Below are 23,473 nucleotides of genomic sequence, written 5' to 3' on the forward strand. Positions count from 1 at the left end.
CCCTCAGTCTACCATTGGGTTGCTAACACTCACTCAGTAGGTCGCCTTCTCACTCACAGAGTCACTTACTCTATCTCTGGGTCGCTCACACTGCCACTCACTAGTTTGCTCACTCACTAACACTAACCAATCTATCACTCACTCACCAACTACTGTATCATTTACTGATTCACTCATTCGGTCATTCCTCGCTCACTTACTGGCTCACTGACCCGTGTCGAACTGCTGTCGGTGAATTCTCCTAGCGGTGAAATGATGGCTGTGAATTTTCCGTAAACCGATTCCGATACATGCGTAGTGTAGGGCTGAAACAAGCCGATATTTTCCAAGCAGTACTAATCCCCCAAAAGAAAGACCGGCGGTGTCTATAGTGTCGGCGAATGTCAGCTGAAATAACATTAATACGGGTATGTAAGCAAAGGACAGATAAACGACGGCTTGTGTCGGAGACTAACCAGAATTCCGGCTTCTTATGTTACACATACGCACGCGTGTATTCCACCCCCCCCCCCATATCTTGAATTCTACTCCTTGACGTGGACTTTTTCAGCCATAGAATATATATATATATACTGTGTATTTGGACTCCAAGACAAACAAACACTGGCCTTAGAGTCAATGGTCTTGAAAAACACATCCACCGTTTTCTTTTTATTTTGATGTCTTTCTTAAAGGCACCGACGCCAAATTCCAGTGTCAAAATACATTCGGATGCATTAATACATTATCGATAATAAGAAATGGGGGGGGGGGGGCAGCGAACGTAATCCTGAATCCCCCCCCCCCCATAAAGGGACAATGTTTACCGCTTTTAATATGATAATTTCAACGACTTTTCCCCGCTTAATCAAATATTACGCCTACGTCAACTGTTAATACCCATCAACCAGTAAACATATAATATTTTTATTGAATGAAACATTATGAATTAATGAAAAATATTTTACCAGTTAGAGATAAATACATTTGGGGGAGTAGGTATATAGCATTCAAGTTGTCTTCAATATGCAAATTTAATTATTTTATTTTTGTTCTCTGTCGAGTCGATAGAGGGCCCTAACTTTCCTGATGAAAAGTATAAAAATCTAGGGTATTGTGATCTATATATATAATTTTTTTTTTTTTTGATTTTCTGTCTGTCTGTGTGTGTGCATGTTCTCCAACCCGCAAGGGTAAAAGGCTTATATCCCTGGAGGGACAGAGCCTGGGCCGTGTCTGTCTGTGTGTGTGTCTCTGTATGTGTGTGTGTGTGTATGTTCTCTATACAAATCTACAATTTTAGATCAATCGTCTCCAAATTTTGCATGCATACCAAATGGGACCGGACTTGCACGATAGGTTACTTTAAAATTTCGTCAGAGCAGGGCAAATGCTTCAAATGGGCAAAAAAACTTTCGGGCAACAATGGTTTTTGAGTCTCAACAATCCCTTTCCGAACGTTTACTTTGGTTACCGTGGTTCCCTAGCAATGCGTTTCAGACGTGTATATGCCTTTACAATGGTTTGTCACTTCTCTAATCCTGTTAGTATATTATTTGTATAACAGTTTATGCCTTTTTATAATGGTTTGCCAGATTTTCAATACTCTCAGTAATGAGGCTTTTTGAATAGACGTCATAATCATCATCAGCATCGCTTTGAGGGTCAGGAAAAGGGTGATCCTCATAGAAATCAGTGTTAAAATTGTCGATTTTAATGTGGAAATGCGGAAATTTGGTGGGGTTTCCTGCCACAACAATAATTTAAAAAATTGCATAGAATTCTCGATTTTTGAAATATTGAGTTCGCTTAGAGATGTATACAAAGCTCAGGAGATTAAATATGAAATAATTAGCCGGACCTACTTTTGAGTTGGATATTCTTGCAATAACACATTGATTTCAACTTTTTATTTATATCTTCTCAAGAATGAAAATAAATGTCTCCGTATTGTGTCTTTTAATATTCAACTGCATAAATTCATATAGTTTAAGTTGTTTTAAAATTAATTATGGGGCCCATAAAGTACATCGAAGAAAGTCTACAGCTTCAATTAAGCATTTTTGGAAGCTGAAACAGGCAGATGGATCAGGGGGGGGGGGGTCGAAATACTTGGCGCCCCTTAAAAAAAAGAAAAAAATACTTTCATTTCTACGTTTCTTTAAATCTAGATTTGTTTATTTCATGAAGTCGTCATATTGGTTAACTTAGACATGGTTTGCATGAGTCTTAAAGAAAGAGTGATCCAAACAGCCTCATTGAAGAAAACCCGGGCAGCGCCCGGTATTATAGCTAGTTAAATATAATTTTAATTTCATTTTTGATGAAGCTAATTTCGTTGCGAGCGTCAGGAGGCTGTCTTTTTTTTTTCAAACCGAGCGCAACTCAGGTCTATTGCCATAAGCAATTTACTACCTAGTGAGTTGTGCCGGAAGTGTAAGTGCGTGTACCTAACAGTTGAGTGCGTATCTAGTGTTGTGTATGATTTTTCAGTGCTGCCATCTATATCTCAGAAGTGAAGTGAGTGATGTGTAGTGACTGAATATTTGTACTGTTTGTAGGACTGTTGCTCTCTGTGGCGAGACTTTTTAACGGGGAGATCGGCTCGCATTTGCGCCTTGAAGTTGGGAACCACAGAAAACCAACTTCAGCCGACCACCACTGTGGTGACGGTGGGGCTCGAACCCGGGTCCCCGCGAAGCGAGTCCGTCATTATGACCACTCGACCACCACAGCGGCCAGGAGGCTGTCTATTGTGCAGTCCCGTTCAGCTAAAAGGAATACGGTGTTCGCTTAGGAACTTCCGGCAAAACTCCCTGCGTAGTAAATTGCCCATGGCGATATAGATAAGTTGTGCTCGGTTTGAATCAAAGAAAGAAAGATGTTCTTTTAGGAAAGAAAACGTCTGTCCTCTGTAGCTTAATGGTAGAGCGAGCACGTGCCCGGAGAGTGCGAGGTTGGTGGTTCGTTTCCCCATAGAGGAATGTGGCTTTTCTTTCCAATTATCTTCGCTTGGTATCCATCCAGTCATCTGTACGTCGTATAATTAGTGGAGAGGTTCATCGTTACGTACTAACTAACCACTCTGTCACTCACTTATTATATATAAATACTGTACCATTTACTTACTCGGTCATTCCTCGCTCACTCACTGGCTCGTGTCGAACTGTTAGTCGGTGAATTTTCCGCCGATGAATTGTTGGTTGGTGAAATTTCCTAGCAGTGAATGCATGACGGTGAATTGCATGGCGGCGAACTTTCCTAGCGGTGAATACTCGTAAACAACCTGGAAAGAATAAAACGATTTTCCATAGACGGAAAATGTAGAACCACGGTCCACTTATGGGGAAAATCGTGTTTCGGCTAACGAACATGATCTTCGTTAGCCGAGGTAACACTGTATTTTAAAAAACAAAGATCTAGTGGATGATCAAAGTTCACAAAGTAGTTCTCTCCAGTGTTTTAACTCTCAAATGAAAAATTTTAATCTCCATTAACAATATGATCGATCGATCAATCGGATTAGATCTCTAAATCACCCCGTATAAAAACCAAACGTCCCGTTTTCAAAATCCGATCTAATTGATGGCGGGATCGATTCCAATCGTTTCTCACGCCAGACCTTTTTTTTTCGTTCCAACATACATACATGCAACGTATCCAGACCAGACCATTAGTAAGTACGAAGGGGGGAAAAAGAAACGCGCTCGGTGATTGGTCTTCCGGTTGACGAAACAAAAAAAAAAGGGCACTTCATCAACGGAGACGATATAATTAATTGATAAAATAGGGGGTTGCGCGTCCAATACCATGATCATCACGTGTCGGAGAAGACAAAAGACCAAGTAGTCGAGCCTGTGCATTAAAACTCGCAACGCGCCCAATTTGATTCGATGAGTGTTTTTACAGTTCCCAGTAATGGCGGGGACCCGTTTTAAATGAGTGTGGGAAACGGACCGGATGGATCATTCCCATAAGTCCCATTTCATTAAGTTATTAATAAGTTGCGCGACGTGGCAGAGGCTTTTCATCTTATCATTATCATTTTTTTCCACACTCTTTGTCAAATTGTAGATGATTATGACGACGACGATGGGAAAGAGAAGAAGAAGAAGAAGAAGGAGTCCCCAATTAAATCGTTATTATGGGAAGTATAGGCCACATTTCTCAATTGGAGGCCCCCCACCCCCTTCCACCACCTCTCGTATGTGTAATTATCTGTTCCGTCATGGATTTAATGCTCCCATTTAGTGATTACAGATATAAATACATGCGTAGTGTGGATTCTATCTAACTAAGGGCCTATGTTATACTGGAACGTGTTGATTCCGTCAGGTTCCGTGGTGTGATGATGATTCCTTGAAAATGGTGGTTAAGTTCTCAGACGTGTCTAACCAGACAAGACAGGTTTAATGACTTGTTTGAGAAGGAAGTTGGTATATATACATGTGGAAGAACCACATCCAAGCTAGGTTAAGGCCTGGAAGCTTGTTTTTTTTTTAGTTCGGCACGCATTGGTATAAGAAAATGCATTTATGAGTTTTCACGAAGGGGGTTTGTCGAATCGCATAGCAGAGACCGATTTATGGTTCAAACCGCCCTCTTCCCATTCGAGACCTATTTCCTTGACCGACCTTTCCTCAAATTTGCCACCCTGCTCTATTGCCCGCTTGGTATACGTCTCTCTCTAAAGGTGGTATTCACTGACATAGTTTAAACCATAGTTCCCCAACCTTTTTTTGTCACATCGTCCCCTTCTTCAGAAATTTTTTGCTCCCATCACCCCCCAACGCAATCTAACCATAGGATCCTATGTTACACCCGTAGCTTCTACCGCCCTCCTGGAACATACCATCGCCCACGTTGGGAATCGCTGATTTAAACTATAGTCACAATTTTTGGATAGGGGAGAGATCGATACGGATAGGTTAAAAACCTGAATTTAAACAAATGGGTCTCGATTTCCTAACAAAAGATTGTGACTGTTGTTCAAACCATGTCGGTGAATACCACCTCTAAGTCACTCGTTAGGTCATGCACACTGTTTTGTCTACTCACATACTACTACTTCACCAAACACCAACTCTGGCCATATCGCAATTTACTGCCATTAGTGAGATGGGTTGAAAGGCGCTGTCAATTGGTAGCCGCCTCGAGTTCGTTAGGGAAAATATTTTATCTATATCCTCCCTTGGGTTCGAACCCGGGACCCTGACAACAACCTTCGCGATCGTAGACGAGCATCTTACCACCATGCCACTCGGGCACACTCTACTCGCATACTAGCACACACATTCTTTAGGTCACTTTTGGTTACTCGCTGACCCTCGCTCTTTAGGTTAGGACAGACCGGGGCTTTTTGTCACACGTGTAGGTTGTCACACGCTCAATTTCTCGGATGGTGCCCACTGTCCATAATGGTACAGTTTGGAATTCTTTCTAGTATTCATCTGTTTCGGACACTTTCGTAAATTTTTAGAATTTTTTTTCTGAATTTTAACTGCATAGTAATTTTTCGTTGTCCCGGTTTCTGTTTCATTTCAAAATGGCATGCCTTTATTAATCGACTTTATCGAGTATGTTTATCTTAAAGTAATGTATAAGCTATTATTTTTTGCATAGCTGCAAACTTCCAAACACTGCAAACTTGTTAACAAAAAATTCGTGATTATTTTTTAGATATTTGGATCTGGGGCTGGTTGTCCCAGACGAAACGGGGTTAGTTATCTCATGTGACAACGTGTGTATTAATTTGCCTTCACTTTGTTAATTTCTTCCAATATTTATGAAAAATAAAAGAATAGTAGGCTTATATACTTATTATATTATAGAAAATTCCTCAACTTTATTTCACTGTAGTCTGAGAAATTACACAATTCCAGAAAATATTCTGATATAAGCACTCAGCGTTGATTCCAAGAGCGAGTTGGGGCATATATGGCAGCAATGGTTCTTAGGCAATGATCAAGGCTGCAATGATTTTTGGACCATAACCAAGGGGAAATAACCAGGGCAACAAAGGTTGGCTAAGGTAAAAATGATTTTTAGACAGTGCAACGATATTTGTTGGGCTATAACCAATGCATCATTGATTTTTAGACGATTAAAGAGATGAAAATGACCAAGTCAACAATGGTTGTTAGACAATGACACCAAGGCTGCTATTCAATTGGTTTTAGACAATGACTAAAATGAAATGAACAGAGCAACAATGGCTGCTAGACGTTTGTCATGAAACCTGACAAATATGAGAAATAAATATTTATATATTTTTTCATAATTATCATAACACAAGCCATAATACCCGGCGCTGCCCGGGTTTTCTTCAATTGATGGGAGGATTGAAAAAGTGACAAATCATTATACAGGAATGAACTATAATACTGGCAGCATCAAAGAAGTGACAAACCATTGTAAAGGCATGTGCATGTCTGAAACGCATTGTTTGAGAACCACGGCAACCAAAGTAAACATTCCGAAAGTGACTGTTGGGGCCCAGGAACTATTGTTGCCCGACGGTTTTTCGCACATTTCGAGCATTTGCCTTGTTCTGACGAACTTTTAGAGTAGCCTACAGTTCAATCCCGGTCCTGTTTGGTATATGCGCAAAATTTGGGGACGATCGGTCTAAAATTGTAGATTTGTATGAAGAACACACATATATCAGACACGCGTACTTTCACATTTATGTATAACATAGTTCATATTATGAAAATAAGTACCGGTTGAAAAAACGGGACAAATGTATAAAAAAAATCGGAACAACGAAAATTACAGGAATGACCCGTAGTAGGGGACACAAGTGGTCCGTCAAATTTTTTCTTACATTTTACTGGTCCTCGATTTTAGAAAGGTTGAGAAACACTGGCTTTTACAGGTAGAGCACTCGTCGAGACCTGGGGTTCCAGTCTTCGTGAGAGCAGACACATGAATTTCCCTTTCTTGAACATCCCTTCACATGCAGCCAATTTTCCGTATACAGCAGGCATCTTTAACACGTTGCTCGCGAGCACCACGGTGCTCTCTGAAGTACCCAGAGTGCTCGATGCTCTTGTTCGATTTCGTGCTCGATGCTCTTGTTCGATTTCGTGCTCGATGCTCTCGTTCGATTTCGTGCTCGATGCTCTTGTTCGATTTCGTGCTCGAGAGTACTTGGTCAAGGTTCCAATTAAACACCAGAGGAATTGCATTCAAGGATTGAAATCATTGCCATTTCATGCATCCGGATGTTAAACGATGTAAGGGTACGTAAGGGTTACGTATGTAAGGGTGCTCTTCTTATGATGGTGGGTACAGGCAGTGCTCGCGACTGGAAAAAGGTTCAAGTCCTCTGGTATACAGGGTGTCCAGTAAGTGCTGTAATGCGTCCTTTATCTCATCAACCACCCGTCGTAGAGGTATGGGCTTTCATTTGAAAAATACTCAAAAGGCGTCCAAAAATTACCCTGTACAAGAGCATCAAAGGGAAAATACAACGTGTCACAAAACAAAAACAAAAAAAATAAAAGAATCTAAATTTTTACACATCCCCTCATCCTCTAACTTCCAATTAGGAAGTTGTTTCCCTGTCTCTCCTGAGGCCTACAGAAAAAAAAAAATTCCATGTTTCTAAGTGGAATATTCGTCAAGATATTTGAATTCAAAAACCGGAGGGGGGAAACTTCTGAAAGAACAGAAAAAAACGGACACACAACGCTCCTTTCCCTCATTTTTATGCTGTCCTTTTCCCAACTCTTCTCCGGGTTTTTTAATTCGAGTATCTCAGCGAATATTGCAGCTAAAAACGAGAGATCTTTTTTGTTGGACTCGAGACAGGGCAACAACTTTCTAATTGAAAATTAGAGGACAGGAGGACCGTATGAAAGATTTAGATTTTTTTTTATTTTGTTAGATATAGGCCTACTGTGTATTTTCATTCTTAAAACTGGCACAGGGTAATTTTTCAATGCCTTTTGAGCATTTTTTTAAACTGAAACTCTACAACGGACAGTTGATAAGATATAGGCCGCATTAGCACTTGCAGGACACCCACCCTGTATATCGCAAACACCATGGGAATTCTGGGGTCAGGTCTTGGGGTGGGGCGCTCTTGGCCGCCGCTCGGGTTTGTGGGCCTCTCCCCGTGGTTGACTGCCTGGATGGGGAGGGGGGGGAAAGGAGGGGGAGTGCTGCCGCAAATAGAAGGAGGAAACCCTAAAGACCAGGCCTCGCGCTTGCAACTAGGGACTTAGTCAGAAGGTCGAGGGTGCCGGGAGGGGGCGCCTTCCGGATAATCTCCGGTGGGCGCCCCGGCCCGGCACCCCTGATTCTCCCCAGCACGATCCAACCCACACGGGTAAATGGCTTATATCCCGGGAGGGACAGAGCCTGGGTCATGTCTGGCAGGACGGTACATTGCGAGAGAAACGGCCATTTCTTGGAATTTAAAAGATAAGTTATGAGAAAGTTGAACCAGCTTTCAACTATAATCGTTCTCAATTTCAAGAATTTCCTCACCCTCAAAACAGCAGACTGAAATCCGACACAACAACAACAACAATGCTTTCCATGCTGTTTTCGGGCAGAATGGGGCGCCTTTTTTCGAGATAGAGAGAGAGCGGCTATATAATAGCAATTACCCAATTGTATGAGGGGGTCTAGAGCACGAATTCGAGAGAGACCCATTATAACAACAACATCATCATAATATGATCGTCATTGCCGCACGTATAACACACCAACCGCCAACTGCTACTACCATCATCCCGTCCAAACTAGAGGAAATAATATGATGGTCACTCTCCCTGATTTCCTCTCTCTCTCTCTGTTCTCTTGAATCAAGCAATCAAAAATGTGGCGGGGGCCCGTTTACAAAGTTATATCTGCAGATCTTCGTGGTCATTCCCCTTTATACCACTCTGGCCATATCGCTATTTACGGCCATTAATGAGAAGGAACTGAAGGCTCCTTGCATCGGTGGTCGCTTCAAGCTCGTTAGGGAGAAAACATCTTATCTATATCCTCCCTCGTGTTTGAACCTGGGACCGTGACAGCAACCTTCACTGTGGTAGACGAGCATATCACCAGCACCACGCCACTCGGGCAGTATTCCTTCATACTAGCGTTTCTCAATCTTTCTGAACCCAATGACCAGTGAAATGTCTGGGGTCAAGTGGTCATAGTGACGGACTCGCATCGCGACTTTTGGGGCCGAACACCACTGTTTCCCGTGACTCGCCAACTTCGAGCCGATCTCCCTGTTGAAAAGTCTCGCCACAGAGAGCAACAGGCCTACACAACGGTACAATTATTCATTCATTACACCTCTACTCCCAGTTTGAAAAATTGATGGCCGATGGCAGCACTACGCATAACAAGCATTACACAGAAACAAAATTCACATTAGGTTCACAGCACATTCCGGCATGTACCGATTCACTTGTTAGTAGCAGTAGTAGTGCCCTTAATCAGCCATCATTTACCAGCGGCCTCGTTTATAAGCGCGGTCGTCCACCGGAAGCGACTAAGTGCCAGCCGCTCTTCCAGTTGCAAAGTCTCGCCGCAGAGAGCAACAGGGCTACAAACGGTACAAATGTTCAATTGACTTCTGACTCATAGATGGCAGCACTGAAAAATCAGAAACAACACTAGATACGCACTTCCACCACAACTCACTAGGTAGTAAATTGCCCATGGCGATAGACCTGAGTTGTGCTCGGTTTGAAAGAAAGAAAGAGTGAAATGTCGGTGTAACAATGTGTGGACTATTTATGTACCGTATTACGGGACATATCTGTAATTTTCGTGGTTCAGTTTTGTTTTATACATTTGTCCCGTTTTTTCACCGATACTTATTTGAATTCGCAATATTTACTTAAGTAGTGCACTGCATTTTAATAATATAAATTATATTATGATAATTATGGCATAGACATTCATCTCACCTATTTGTCATGTTTAACGTTTCATCCGAAATTTTTCTTTTGAAATTCTGATCACGATTGGTGATTTCACCTCAATCTCACAATGTTTTTTTGATGACAATTGGCGATGTCCCGTATTTCACGGACACTAATTTACAGAGGCGGATTTAACGGCGGGAGCACCGGGCGCCCTGACTTCTAAAAGGCCCAGAAAAAACACAAACTTCACACTTTTTTTTCTAATTTAGGGGGAAGGCCCCAATATTTTCTTTTGCTCCCGGGGCCCCGACCGAATTTAATCTGCCACTGCTAATTGAAGATCCCGATTTACGGAATTTTTCTCAATGAAATATGGTCATTAGATCATTCGAATATTTTTCTCGTGAAATACATTTTTGTCAACTGTGATTTGTATAGCAGCCCTTTATTTCTACACCCTTCAGCAACTGCAACTTTAGCAGTAATTAGAAATTGCATTTAAAGCAATAAGTTGCAATCTTTGTTAAAATTTAGTGATATGCTGTTATATTTAGGATCGCATTCACCTCGGTGATATATGGTGAACCCAAGGTATGTGCCACTGGCTGCTTAAGTGCTCTGGAACTATGCCACACACATCTGAATAATTTTATTTGAACCAACATGGATATTACTAATATCAATTACAACGGGTGAATAAATTTATCAAGTCCGCCTGTGAACCATATGTTGAGAAATGCTGCTCTATAACCCATGGCTCGCGGGACAAATGTGGCCCTCGGAGTCATCTCATGTGGCCCACGACCTCAAACCTAATTTTTTTTTAAATGAACTACGTGGTTCATTGCTACCCACGGTACAGTGTTCCAGGTCATTCAAGACGCCCACGGTATATTTCCACATGATTTGGATGGCTCGTGGCACATTCTCCGACCACTTAAGTGGCCTGCGATACAGTTTCAGACAGGGGCGTCGGAAGTGTTTCGAAACTGTGGGTGCTCGTCTTTAGTTTTATATCGGAAATTTTAATTTTTGGATCAATTCTGGGGGTGCTCGGATCCATGTCACAAATTACCGTGGGTGCTCAAGCACCCACAGCACCCCCGGCTCCGACGCCACTGGTTTCAGAGCATTGAAGTGATGTGTGGCACAGTTCCAGAGCACTTAAGAGACCCGCGGCATATTTGCAGATAACTCCACCGCATAGTTCCAGAGCACTTAAGCAGCCAGCGACACACATTTCCAGATCATTTAAGTGGCTTGCGACACGTTTTCAAACCAATTAAAAAAAAAAAAAGAAGAAGAAAGCACCGCACTCTTTTAAAGATTGAGCACCCTTGCTCTATAGTCTATAGGCCAGTGGTCCTCAACCTGGAGCCAGATGGCCTTTTTGCGGTCCTACTCTAAGGGAACCGTGGGTGGAAATCAGATGAAACAGAGCCACAACAAGTCGTGAAATGGGCGTCACAAAGAGCTGTGAAGCTTTCAAGTTAAATATGAAGGAAAAAATGTAACTACTTTCACAGAATCCAGCAGAGCTATCCATAAAGCCAGGGCTATCTTAATCCAAGGAGGCTATGTGGGCATGACTCGGGGCCTCATAATCCATATACGGGGCTACTCAATGAGATCTAGTAATATGAGTTTCAAATGTAAGTACAAAGCTGTTTTTTCCAGCTTGTCGTTATGAATGTATATGATACGTGAATCTATATGATAGTCGAATAACCTTAATGAGTCTATAATAGTCCAATAGGCTTAATGACTCTAATACTTGACACGAATAGTTTTAGCGAGTCTCTCTAATACAGTGAATCCCGCTTATAACGTTCCACTTAAAGCGCTTTCTGGCTTACAACGTTTTTACATGACGTTTTCCGAAAAGCGTTATGAGCGAGAATCCACTGCAGTCGACGCGAATAACCTTAACGACTCTCTAACAGTCTTAACGAGCCTCTAATGGTCGACACGAACAGCCTTAACGCGAGTCTTTGATAGTCAAATAGCCTTAACGCGACTCTTAAAGTCAAATAGCCTTAACGCGACTCTTAAAGTCGAATAGCCTTAACCAAAGGCCTCTGCACGAAGCTCGTGACGTCACTAAACAAAGCCTCACCTATAGCCATTGGATACAGCAGGCCGACCCCCCCCCCCCCCACAAGCGCCATCTTTACCTGTTTTCGTAATAACTTATATCCAATGGCTATATGGACTTTTTAGTAAAGTCATCAGCTTCGTGCGGAGGCATTCTTCTATTGGTGATGTTGCCTTAACGCGAATCCATAACAGAAATCCGGTGCTATTTTCTGAAGTTGAGAAAGGCTACTAATGCCTCTATTTCAGCGCCTCACGCAGCAGTGCGTGAAGTAAGGAAGGCAGGGTCGCGTGTCCCCTGCGATGTAGATGGTAGCACGCTTGCCCGGTTTTTCCGCAAGAGGGTCTAGGTTCGAGCCCCGGCGGAGACCTCATGAACATTCTCGTCGAATTCACCTCGGCATAATATCCAGAAAATATCTTTTTTCTTGATGTCTTGGGCTGAGGAAAAAGTCATCTAGTCCTGACCAGGGCCGTCTTAAGAGTATCATGGGCCTCCGGGCCAAGTGATTTTTCGGAGACCCTAGCTGGTAAATCCTAGAAAATTTCAACCGGATCTCATTTTTGAGAGGCCCCTCTTCTCTTGAGGCCCCCATGCGTTCAGACGGCACTGGTCCTAACGATCCTCTACATCCAAGGTTTTCAACCTTTTTCTAGTCACGAGCAATGCCTGTACCCACCATAAAGTCCTCATTTTTATATGACCGAACTTTCTGGGTCACCCTTTTGGGCGTTCACATGATTGCACATGCTCCAGGTCACTCTTTTGCTCACTTTTTACGTGCTTGTAAACTCCTTGGGTTACTGGTTTGGCCACTCGCCCGCTCTCCAGCTAGAGTAGGATTCATGCTACCCTTGTGGAATACTCACATTTTACGATCCCTCATGTATCAAATTTGCCGCTAACCCACCCCCCCCCCCCTGTAAATACGCCACTGTCTATACTATCGACATACAGACATGAGTGTGAAGATATATATCGACGATTCAGCTTGTAGGATGTCCCCTCCCTGCTTAAATGTGGTTAAATTCTTTGTTTCGAGCCTCGTTTAGAACAACGGGAAGAAGATGGAGAAGCGCGTCGCGTTATAACGACTTCCCATTCGCGCGGTACGACGCAGACAATTCATTGTGACAACGATTATTACTCTCTCTCCATGGGTCGGTCTTTTCTGTGTGTGTGTGTTTTGTTGTTTTGTAACATCCCGCAAAGCAAGAGCGGATCGTTCACCAACATTTGACATGAAAGGGCACACTCAATTTTCGTTTCACTTTTTTGATTGGTTGGGTGCTATCTCATCAAACAGCCCCCCCCCCTCCATGGTCAATCGAAATCAACTATGTTGAAAAAACGCCGACTGCTTTTGATATTATTTTTTTGAGCCGCCCCCACCTCCCCCATCGCCATTTTGTGAAGCCCACCAAAAACATCTCTCTCGTAGAAAAAAGAAAAAAAAAATTACCGCATTTCCTACTTAAGGGAGTGAGCAGTCGCTCCCTCTCTCATCCTCCGAAGGCCCTAATCTGGCTCCGTGGGTGGCCCATTTACGACAAAAATTAATTGCTTAAATTGCAGTTGTTCTCTGTGTGAGGACGGTAAAAATGAATGGTTCGTTTCAATCGAGTTTGGCCGGCCAAACAAACATGCGTGAAGAACACACACACACACACGTACACTCTAAACATACAACTGTGGGTTTATTACAGTGGGTTGGCGATGTGTCCAACTTTTACCATGGGCCCACACACTTGACTGAACGACCCGATCGTGATATTCGTCAAACCTTTCTAATTTAATGTCAGGCCGTCTTAAGAGCGTCATGGTATCATGGAGGATGGGGGGGGGGGAAGAAGTGATTTTCAAAGCCCCCCCCCTTACACCTGGCTAGAAATACTGGTTTAGTGCCCTGCGTAATATGGATGCGAAATTCTTACTTATTGTTTAGGCCAGTGGTTCTCAGACTTTTGACTCCCTGTGACTCCCTTATCCCATAGCGATCATCTACATCAGTTTTTTCCCAAAGTGGACAATATCGCCTACTGGGATGGAATGATCCAAGGGGGCGGTTGAAGCTACGAGTATAACATAAGCCCCATTCACATGTGCAAATACTGCAGTAGCATTGGGAGTTATAGCACCCGCTTGACGACTTTTATCCTTCGTAAGGAAAGAAATGGAGGGCAGTCATGGGTGAAAATTCTTGAAGCGGGTTTTGAACCCGCTTTTTCTATTTCCCATGTGAACGGGGCTATATGGTAATATGGGTTGGCTTGAGTTGGGGGGGGGGGGATAAGAGAAAAAATTTCCCTGAAGAAGGGAGCGATGGAATAAAAAGTTTGGGAAACTGATCCACAATCAGTAGTAGTCGGCTGAAGTTGGTTTTCTGTGGTTCCCTACTTCGAGCTGATTTCCCCGTTAAAAAGTCTCTCCACAGAGAGCAACAGGCCTACAACGGTACAATTATTCATTCATTACGCTTCACTCATAGCTAAAAAAATAACACTACACGTAACAAGCATTACATATAGAAACAAACTTCACGTTATTTTCACAGCATGATATTCACGTTATATTTCCGGCATGCACCAATTCGCTAGAAATTCCAAGGAGGAACGTGTAAGAGGTGCATGTACGATTGAATAGTAGTAGTAGTACCCTTAATCAGTCATCGTTTACCCAGCAGCCTCGTTTATAAAGCCGGTCGTCCACCGGAAGCTACTAAGAGCGAAAACAAGACGCAGAACAAGTCGCATGTATGCTCAAGATTGACTTCAATAGCGGCTTTGCGCATACACGCGACTTGTCTGGTTGCTTGTTTGTTCTGCGACTTGTTTTCGCTTCTGGTAGCTTCCAGTGGACGACCGGCCCCTTAATTGTTTCCCAGCTTTACTTCTTTATGGTTTGCCATCCAAAAAGATCTGACGAAGGTGACATCTCTGACTAAGAAAAATACTTAGTTCCCACTCCTCCACTCTTCCCCACAAACGGGAGTCTTCAACCTTTCTTGAGTTGAGTTAGGAGTAGCCTACCGTCTATGCAGGGGTGCCAAACTTGCGACCTGCGGGTAGCCAAGTGGCCTCCGTGGGAACTAATGGTAGTCCGCGATATCGCAACAAGATTGAAAAAAAAAAATTATCTTTTTTAATTAATTAAAATTTTTTAATGATTTTCTTTTAAATAAAAGAGTGTTGAATGTATATCAAAAGAATTATAAATTCGAATGAATCGGCAGTGAGATCCGATACATTTATATGAAATCCGCCAGGGGCGTCGTCAGTCAAAGTGATAGAACAATAGATTTGGCCATCTTTTCCCCTTTTTTCGGTCATTTTCTCACATTTCAGAGGGGGGGGGAAGGGGAGGCACCAGACCCCCAAGTCCCTCTCGCTATGCCCTTGAAATCAGCTGCATACTCGTGAAAAATCCAAGCTTTTTAGTGACAGCGCCTCGAGGTCCCGGGTGCTGGACCAGAGGGGCATGGACGGAGATACGTGGGGGGGGGGGCATTGCCCCCTAGAGTCAAAGGTAGAGTCGACTGATCTAATGCATATATGTATATATGAGTTGACATCATCATCATCGTGCCTCCCAGCAATAATGACCGTACTCCCCCAGACTTCCAAGACTAACACCGCTGGATGGAAATATGAACGTAACTGAAGAATTTTTAGAATTTTTTTTCACGAAATCACATAAAGGGAAGATATTTTCGAAGACGCAATTTATCAAATTATGCAATTATAAAGGAAAAATATATCAACTTCCTGTGAACAAACTCGTAGCAGCGAAAAAGAGTGGTACGTCAGCAATAGCTGGCGAAAATATAAATTTTGCTTCAACGCTTACAGAAAACTTGGGGGAAAAAAAAGCATTCAGAAAATTTTTGAACTGCAATTTTTCCATTGCGTGATTTTTTAGCACATCCTTTGCTTTAAAGCATGGACCCTTCAACGCATGGCCCACAGGCCACATTTGGCCCTCGGAGCTTTTTGTTGTGGAACACCGATCATTTTCGGAGAAAATGGTTGAAAACATTGAAAAACTGCGTGAATTCTAGAATAAATGAAAGAAATAATTCTAGAATAAATGAAAAATACTTCTAGAATAAATGAAAGAGAAATAATTCTAGAATAAATGAAAAATACTTCTAGAATAAATGAAAGAGAAATAATTCTAGAATGAATTAATGAAATAATTTAGAACAAATGAAAAAAATAATTCCAGAATAAATGAAATACATATATATATATATATATATATATATATATATATATATAATTCTAGAATGAATGAAAGAAATATTCTAAACTAAATGAAAGAAAATTTTTTAAAATAAATGAAAAATAACTTTCTGGGACAAATTGATGAAAACTCAGAATTACTGAAAGAAATTTTTGAATTTTTGAAACAAATAATTTCAGAATTTTTGAAACAAATAATTTCAGAATTTGTGAGAAAAGAAAACATAAATCAATGAGAGAAATAATTTCACAATCAATAGAAGAATAATTGCAGAACAATAGAAGTGATTATATACATATTGAAAGAAATGATCTCAAGATATAGGAAAATAATAATTACATTTTCAGAATTACCGAAGTAAATAATTATAAAGAATCATTTTAAGTGATTTCAGGTTAAAATTAATTTCAGATTCAATTAATTTAATAAGAAGTTGATCAGACTTTTTTCAGAATTAGTGAAAAAATTATTTCAGAACCAATCAAAATTAATTATTAATGAGAGGAGAATAATTTCCGAATAAATTAAAGTCTTCAATTAGTTCTGTCCCCTATTTAAATCGGGGCCCCATTTGTCCCTTCTATTAAGGTGACTCTAAATCACATGAGTTCGTGTGCTTGGCCAAGTTTCAGCTTGGCTCGCCGTGTCTGAAAGGTTGAAGACTCCTGGGCCATCTCATTACAAAGAAATATTTTGGCTTTGTCTTGTTATAAAGCTCTAAAGAACCTACTTTCAAGATGTTTTGTTGATGAGATAAAACATAACGAGTAAGTCACGAGTGCGATATCTAGAATCATTTGAATGACTTTAATATCAAATTTTAAGGGAAATATCAACTGACAACACATATTTTTCAGGCAAGGGAAATTTTAAATGAGAACTAGGATTTACTCAACAGATATTCAGAAGAGAATATTCTCAATTGTTTTTAGAGCTGGTCCGATTAATCGATTAATCGGGTCGATCAATTGTTAATCGCGGTTAAAAATTTTAGCTGAGTTAATCGAACCTATCAATTCGATTACAATTTTTATTAAAAGTTTTTGAATTGATTTTCTTTTTTTTGAGAAAATAGGTTACAGATAAGTGACCATATTTAAGAATATTTGAATCAATATGTTGATCAAATTAGATTCAACGAAAACTGATGATTTCAGTTTCGAATTGAGTTTGATGGGAGGAGTTTTAGAACACGACCGAAAAATTCATTGTCTTCACTACGAACATTAGTTTTTTGTGTTCTTGGAAGCATTAGTTCAATCTCCTCACAAGCACCATTCGAAAGGAGTTTCTAGGAAAACAAACAATAGTATAATCGAAAGTAATTTCGAAATCAGTGAATAATAACTAAAAATAACCAATTTTTTTAAAAAAACGACAAGGTCCGAGTGAAGAAATTTCTTGTTACGGGGAAATTATATGTTCAGCATATTAAATTGCTTGAAGCGGGCACAGCCTCAATTTCTTAACCTATTCTTATATTTGTTTACATTTAACCGAATAGGTGAGTGAAATGAATGAGATACATTTTTATAGCATCTATTAATATTATATGGCCACGAAAAATATTCGATTAACCGGTCGATTAATCGATTAAAATTTTTTGATTCCCAGCCCTAATTATTTTTCTCTATGTGTCAACAGTTCATTAAGTAAAAAAATCTTGGTTGGTATGCAGGGAGAATGAATTTTATATGGTTTATTCATAATTCTTTCACTTCCTATTGAACAGCTTTTTAAATGGTTTTAATTAGTTTTTTAATTACCAATTAACAAAAATTCTAAATACTATTTAACAAAATTTTAATTACTAATTAACAGATTTTTTAATTATTAGTTTTTAATAATTGGCTGCTCACTTGATAGGTAATTTTGAAGCAAACGGAACGGGGCTCAATTGAGTTTGATCATACCATTGGGGTCTATGCCATACATACTCAACACATGATCCTACTCATACTGACTACTCATAATGACAGATAAATGTTCTTTTTCAGGGCAGTCATTAGGTACTGAATGGCTCCACATTCTCACTTGAATTTTTGTAATAATTGTGTATGAAGAAGAGTGAACTCTTTCTCTTAATTTTCAACATATAGATTTTTTCATTTTATATCGCGTAGTTAATAATAACATAGTAGGTGATCTACGATTTGAACAACAATGATTGACTCGTGATCGAGGCAACAATGACTTTTGGAAATTACGATTTCCAAGTTTATAGTAAGCTTATGATCTAAGCAACAATGACTTCTTAGAATGGGCCAGACTAAGCAACATTGACTTCTTAGAATGGGCCAGACTAAGCAACATTGACTTTTGGGGCTTATACGATCAAGCAAAAATGACTTTTTGGAGTGGGCTTCAGATGTAGTCCTAAGCCACGATGGTTTTTAGAGTGGGTCTACGCTCTTAGCAACAATTATTTTTGGGGCTTGCGTTCAAGCAACAATGATTTTTTTAGGGGCTTACGATCAAGCAAAAATGACTTTTTGGAGTGAGCTTCAGATGTAGTCCTAAGCCATAATGTTTTTTTAGAGTGGGCCTACGCTCTTAGCAACAATTATTTTTGGGGCTTGCGTTCAAGCAACAATGATTTTTTAGGGGCTTACGATCAAACAAAAATGACTTTTTGGAGTGAGCTTCAGATGTAGTCCTAAGCCATAATGTTTTTTTAGAGTGGGCCTACGCTCTTAGCAACAATTATTTTTGAAGCTTACGTTCAAGCAACAATGATTTTTTTAGGGGTTTACGTTCAAGCAACAATGATTTTTTTAGGAGCTTACGATCAAGTAAAAATGACTTTTTGGAGTAGGGATATGGTGCGAGCAACAATGCTTTTTTAAAGTAGGCCTAAACTCTAAACTGCAATGACTTTTTAGAGTGGTCTACATTCTAGGGAACAGTGACTTTTTAAAGTGGGCCTATGCAACAATGACTCTTTAGAGTGAGCCATGCTGTAAGCAACAGTGTTTTTTTATAGTAAGTCTAAGCTCTATTCAACAATATCTTTTTATAGTGGGCCTAAGCAAGCCACAGATTTTTGATTAATGGATTACGCAAAAATGACTTTTTAGAGTAGGCCTGTGCTCTAAGAAGCAACCTTGTCTTTCTGGAGTGGGCTTATGATTCAAGCAAGACTTTTCAGAGTGGGACTTCGCTCTAGCAACAATTACTTTCTGAATAGTTAGCTTAAGAATAATTTAATTTTTTTTTTCATCTTATCATTTAAGTTCTCTCGGCTCAAAGCGGGGCCGTATTCAGTGCCTTATATCAAGGGAACGACATCATACGCCGGATGGGGGGGGGGGGGGCGTTAATATTTCAGCATAATATAGCGAAGTAAAGTTCAACAAGGATAAGTAAAAACTGTTTCAGCACTTACCTTTTCGGGGTTTTTTAATTTCACCTGGTATAGAGGGGGGGGGGCGTTTACTTCTGTCTCTATTTCTCTGTTGTCACCTCCTCCTTTCCGTATTTTCTCCATCCTTCTCCATCACCCCCTGAACGACAAATAGTGATAGAATACATGTCCCCCGAACAGTGTGTACCCTCGGGGGTGGGGAGGGGGGGCAAAGCTTCAAAGCTTTTTCCTTTCTGCGGCCACTTCTGAAAACTCCGAAAAGGACACAGACGGGAGTAAATACACACACAACACTGTAAAGTCAATTTCACATCATCTCCGTGGGGAGAAGACGGGGTGTAGAGAAAGACGCCCTCACATTGGCTGAAAGTGTTATCGTTAGGCGTTACCGTAGGCGGAGTTCGAGCTTCTCCGCAGCTGCGACTGGTCGGTTTTCCAACGAGTGACGTGACTCCGTGCGAGGAGAGGGAGCTAGGATTGGAGAAGGGAGCAAGCGGCGTTTTGTGTGTGTATATATATTGTATTGTGTGCGTGCGGCAGCGGCTGGAGGGAGGGGGGAGGGGGACACAGAAATCTCTTCTCCCCCTTTCTTTGGTCCGTGGTTCGGTATATTCTACCGCTAGGGTCGTATTTAATGTGTTGTTTGTGGTTCCTACCGGTTGTTTGGTAAAAAGTTTCCGGTTTTCACGATTTTTTTTACCACATTTTTCTGTTTTTTGTACATCCGTGTGCCGTGTGGGGAAATCAAAACTGACGCCCTTCGCGGAACTGTTCCCGCTATCGTCCAAGAAGACGACGACCACTATCACCGACATGGTCCGGATAGATGGTACGGAAGCCGTCGTCATGCCCAGGAGGACGTCGTCGTTCACCATCAGCAGTCTCATAAACGGCGACGAGGGCGGCGGGGGTGGTTCGAGCCCACCGGTGATCACGACCCCGGACGCGGACACTCCTCGGGATTTCAGCCGGAAGATAGCCGCGGAAGTGCCTCCGACACCCGAAGAGACTACCCCCGTCAAGTCGTCGTCGTCGTCCTCCTCGGACTCGCCGCCAGAAAAACAACAATCCAACAAACAGACGTCCTCTTCCGATGACACCACCAACAACAACAACAAGAAAACAAAATTCGAGAAGCCCCCGTTCAGTTACAACGCCCTGATTATGATGGCGATCCGGCAGAGCCCCGAGAAACGGCTCACCCTCAACGGGATCTACGAGTTCATCATGAAGAACTTCCCTTACTACAGGGACAACAAACAGGGCTGGCAGAACTCCATACGCCACAACCTCAGCCTGAACAAGTGCTTCGTGAAGGTGCCGAGACACTACGACGACCCCGGAAAAGGGAACTACTGGATGCTGGACCCGAGTTCCGACGACGTCTTCATCGGCGGGACGACTGGCAAGCTGAGGAGGAGGACTACCGCGGCCTCCAGGAGCAGGCTGGCAGCGTTCAAGAGGGCCGGCGCGCCCCTGTTCCACAGCGCTGCCGCTCTGGCCGCGGGACTGCACCCGCACGACAAGGCCGGCGGCCCGCTCGGCTGGTCGCTGGCCGGGTACGGAGGCTTCCACGCGCCGGGCAGCCTACTCTCCTTCAAGTACCCGTATTCGAGCCTGGGAGCGAACATGGCCGCTATGGTGTCCCCGGCGATGGCAGCCAAGCCACCGTCCACGTCAGTGCAGGGCTTCAACGTCGACAGTCTCCTGGCGGATTCCACCCTACACAGTTCTTCCAGGCACCTGTGGCCTGGGATACCTTGCCCGTCCACGTGCGCCACCCTCGGACTCGGGGCCGCTGCCCAGAACTACGGGGCGCTCGCCGCCGGGTGCGGTTACCTATTCTCACCTCTGGTCAATCCCGGACAGGCCTTGTACGACCTGCACGCGCTGAGGACTTTGCCCGTTTCGGCGCTGAACTGCCAGTCCGCACAGTCATCGTCATCGTCATCATCGAGGACCGCGACCCAGACGTCGTCGGCGTCGTCACCGACGGAGGGTTCCACGACGATCTACAAACCCATACCGATCCTTTCGAAGCAGAGCTAGTACGCCCTACGCGGACTACATGTCGTACTAGCGCAGAAAATGTGTCCAGTGTGTCTCCAAGAAGAGATAATCCTAGTGTGTGTCCTAAGTCGTATAAATTATCTCGGACAAGTCCGAGAAACATTTCATCCTATTGTACAGAAATCAATCGTATAGAAAGAAAAAAAATAATAATAACTATCAATTATACCTACACAAATAATCGAAGCTCTTCCTCTTCAGATTATCATCAGGATCATCTTCGATTATCTCTTGCATAGACTATATTTATAATAATTTACCTACCATAAAGAAAACCCGGTATTCCATGTAAATAATCCTCGTTCTGAACGCGATCAGTGACCAGTTGTGACTTTCGAAGGACTCCCCCTCACAAAAAAAAACTATTTTTTAATTTCGGGGACTGTTTTGTGTGCGTGACTTATAATTATATTTAATTATCACCGCCATCTTGTGAGCAAAAAAAAAGTCATCTGTAACTCTCTGTATATGCGTACCATTAGGTAAGAAATTATCATCATCCTACCTTATCACTATCTTGTGGTTTTTTTTTTAGATGAAAGAAAAATAACGATAATTATTGCGTGATAATTATATAATTAGGGGGAACGAGAAATTTTTTTTTGTATAAATTATAAAGAAAAAAGAAGATTATTGAGCATTTAAGATTTTTTTATTATTAATAAAGAAGAGGAAAAAAAAGAGTAGTAGACCATGAAATGAATTATTCTCTAATTATCGTTTATTTCATTGCGTTTTTTGTCGTTATTCTTTATGATAATTATCTTAAAATGTTCATGATAATCGATCGTTCCGATGATATATTGATAGTCGAATATTGTGCCGTTTAATGACGAATCCAATCCGGGATACTAATAAGAAGCCGCTAACTATTTATCTAATAATAATTATCATTAATAATTGAATTGTTATTGATTAGTTTGGTGGTATTTATCAGTCTCCATAGCGTGGCATTTTGATATTCATCATAAGTTTGGCAATAATTATCACTCTTCAAAGTGAAGCAATTATTTTTATTCATAATAACTTTAATAGTGATTAGTCTCCATAGTATAGCAACTATTTTGATAGTTTGATAATTATTGCTAAACTTATGATTTATTCAGAATTATTTTGATTTGCCAATTATTTTGATAGTCAATGATAAAATTCGGTAGTAATTATTAGTCTCCATTATTTTGATAGTCGACATAAGAGAGAGAGTTTAAGAGAAATTAACACAGTCACCATGTATGGCAACTATTTTGATACTTATAAGTTTGAAAATAATATTATCATTCTTCAAAGTGAGGCAATAATTATGAAAGTCACGATAAGTTTAATAGTAATTACACAGTCCCCATTGTGTGGCCACTATTTTGATAGTCATCGTAAGTCTGGCAATAACAATAGATATCCTTCTTCAAAGTGTGCCAATATAATGATAGTTATGATGAGTTTAATAGTAACTACGCAGTCCCCATTGTGTGGCAACTATTTGGATAGTCAATAACGGCATTGACTGTCTCTCTTCAAAGTAGGGGCAATTGATTTGATCATTACGATAAGTTTAATAGTTATCATGCACTCTCATTTTGTGTGGCAACCATTTTCAGATAGTCATCATAACGGCAATAATTATAATTTTTCAAAGAGGGGCAATTATTTTGATGGTCATGATAAGTTTAACAGTATAATTACACAATCTCCATTAGTGCAACAACTATTTTGATAATCATCGTAAATCTGGCAATAACAATAGATATCATTCTTCAAAATGTGCCAATTATTTTGATAGTTATATACGTTTAATAGTAATTACGCACTCTTCATTTGTGTGGCAACTATTTTGATGGCCACATA

At 41.3% G+C, this 23,473-nt stretch overlaps 1 protein-coding gene and 1 long non-coding RNA gene across 3 annotated transcripts in view; one reads left to right on the forward strand and one right to left on the reverse strand.

Annotated features, from left to right (window-relative positions):
- The window catches only part of LOC149064436 (uncharacterized), a 76,686-nt gene extending 56,801 nt beyond the window's left edge, over positions 1-19,885 (reverse strand). Inside the window, exon 1 of one of the 2 annotated variants that reach the window (XR_016195732.1) lies at positions 19,583-19,879. This is a non-coding gene — a long non-coding RNA (uncharacterized LOC149064436). Of the gene's footprint in view, positions 1-19,582 lie in introns of both variants that reach the window. The other variant, XR_016195733.1, reaches the window with a different exon arrangement.
- Positions 19,886-20,134: 249 nt separating this feature from the next.
- LOC149064437 (forkhead box protein G1-like) lies at positions 20,135-22,285 on the forward strand. Its single transcript, XM_089254744.1, has one exon. The coding sequence runs from the start codon at positions 20,375-20,377 to the stop codon at positions 21,608-21,610; it is 1,236 nt and encodes a 411-aa protein (XP_089110870.1). The 5' UTR covers positions 20,135-20,374; the 3' UTR covers positions 21,611-22,285.
- Positions 22,286-23,473: the final 1,188 nt, after the last annotated feature.

This window comes from Pholcus phalangioides, unplaced genomic scaffold (assembly GCF_987345545.1).
Source record: "Pholcus phalangioides strain wild (caught in Gottingen) unplaced genomic scaffold, Ppha-v1.0 ptg000042l_1, whole genome shotgun sequence".
Classification (NCBI taxonomy): Eukaryota; Metazoa; Arthropoda; class Arachnida; order Araneae; family Pholcidae; genus Pholcus; species Pholcus phalangioides.

What these genes read in the sequence shown, in the direction of transcription:
- LOC149064437 (XM_089254744.1), top strand. Translation starts at nt 20,375, where the DNA reads ATGGTCCGGATAGATGGTACGGAAGCCGTCGTCATGCCCAGGAGGACG.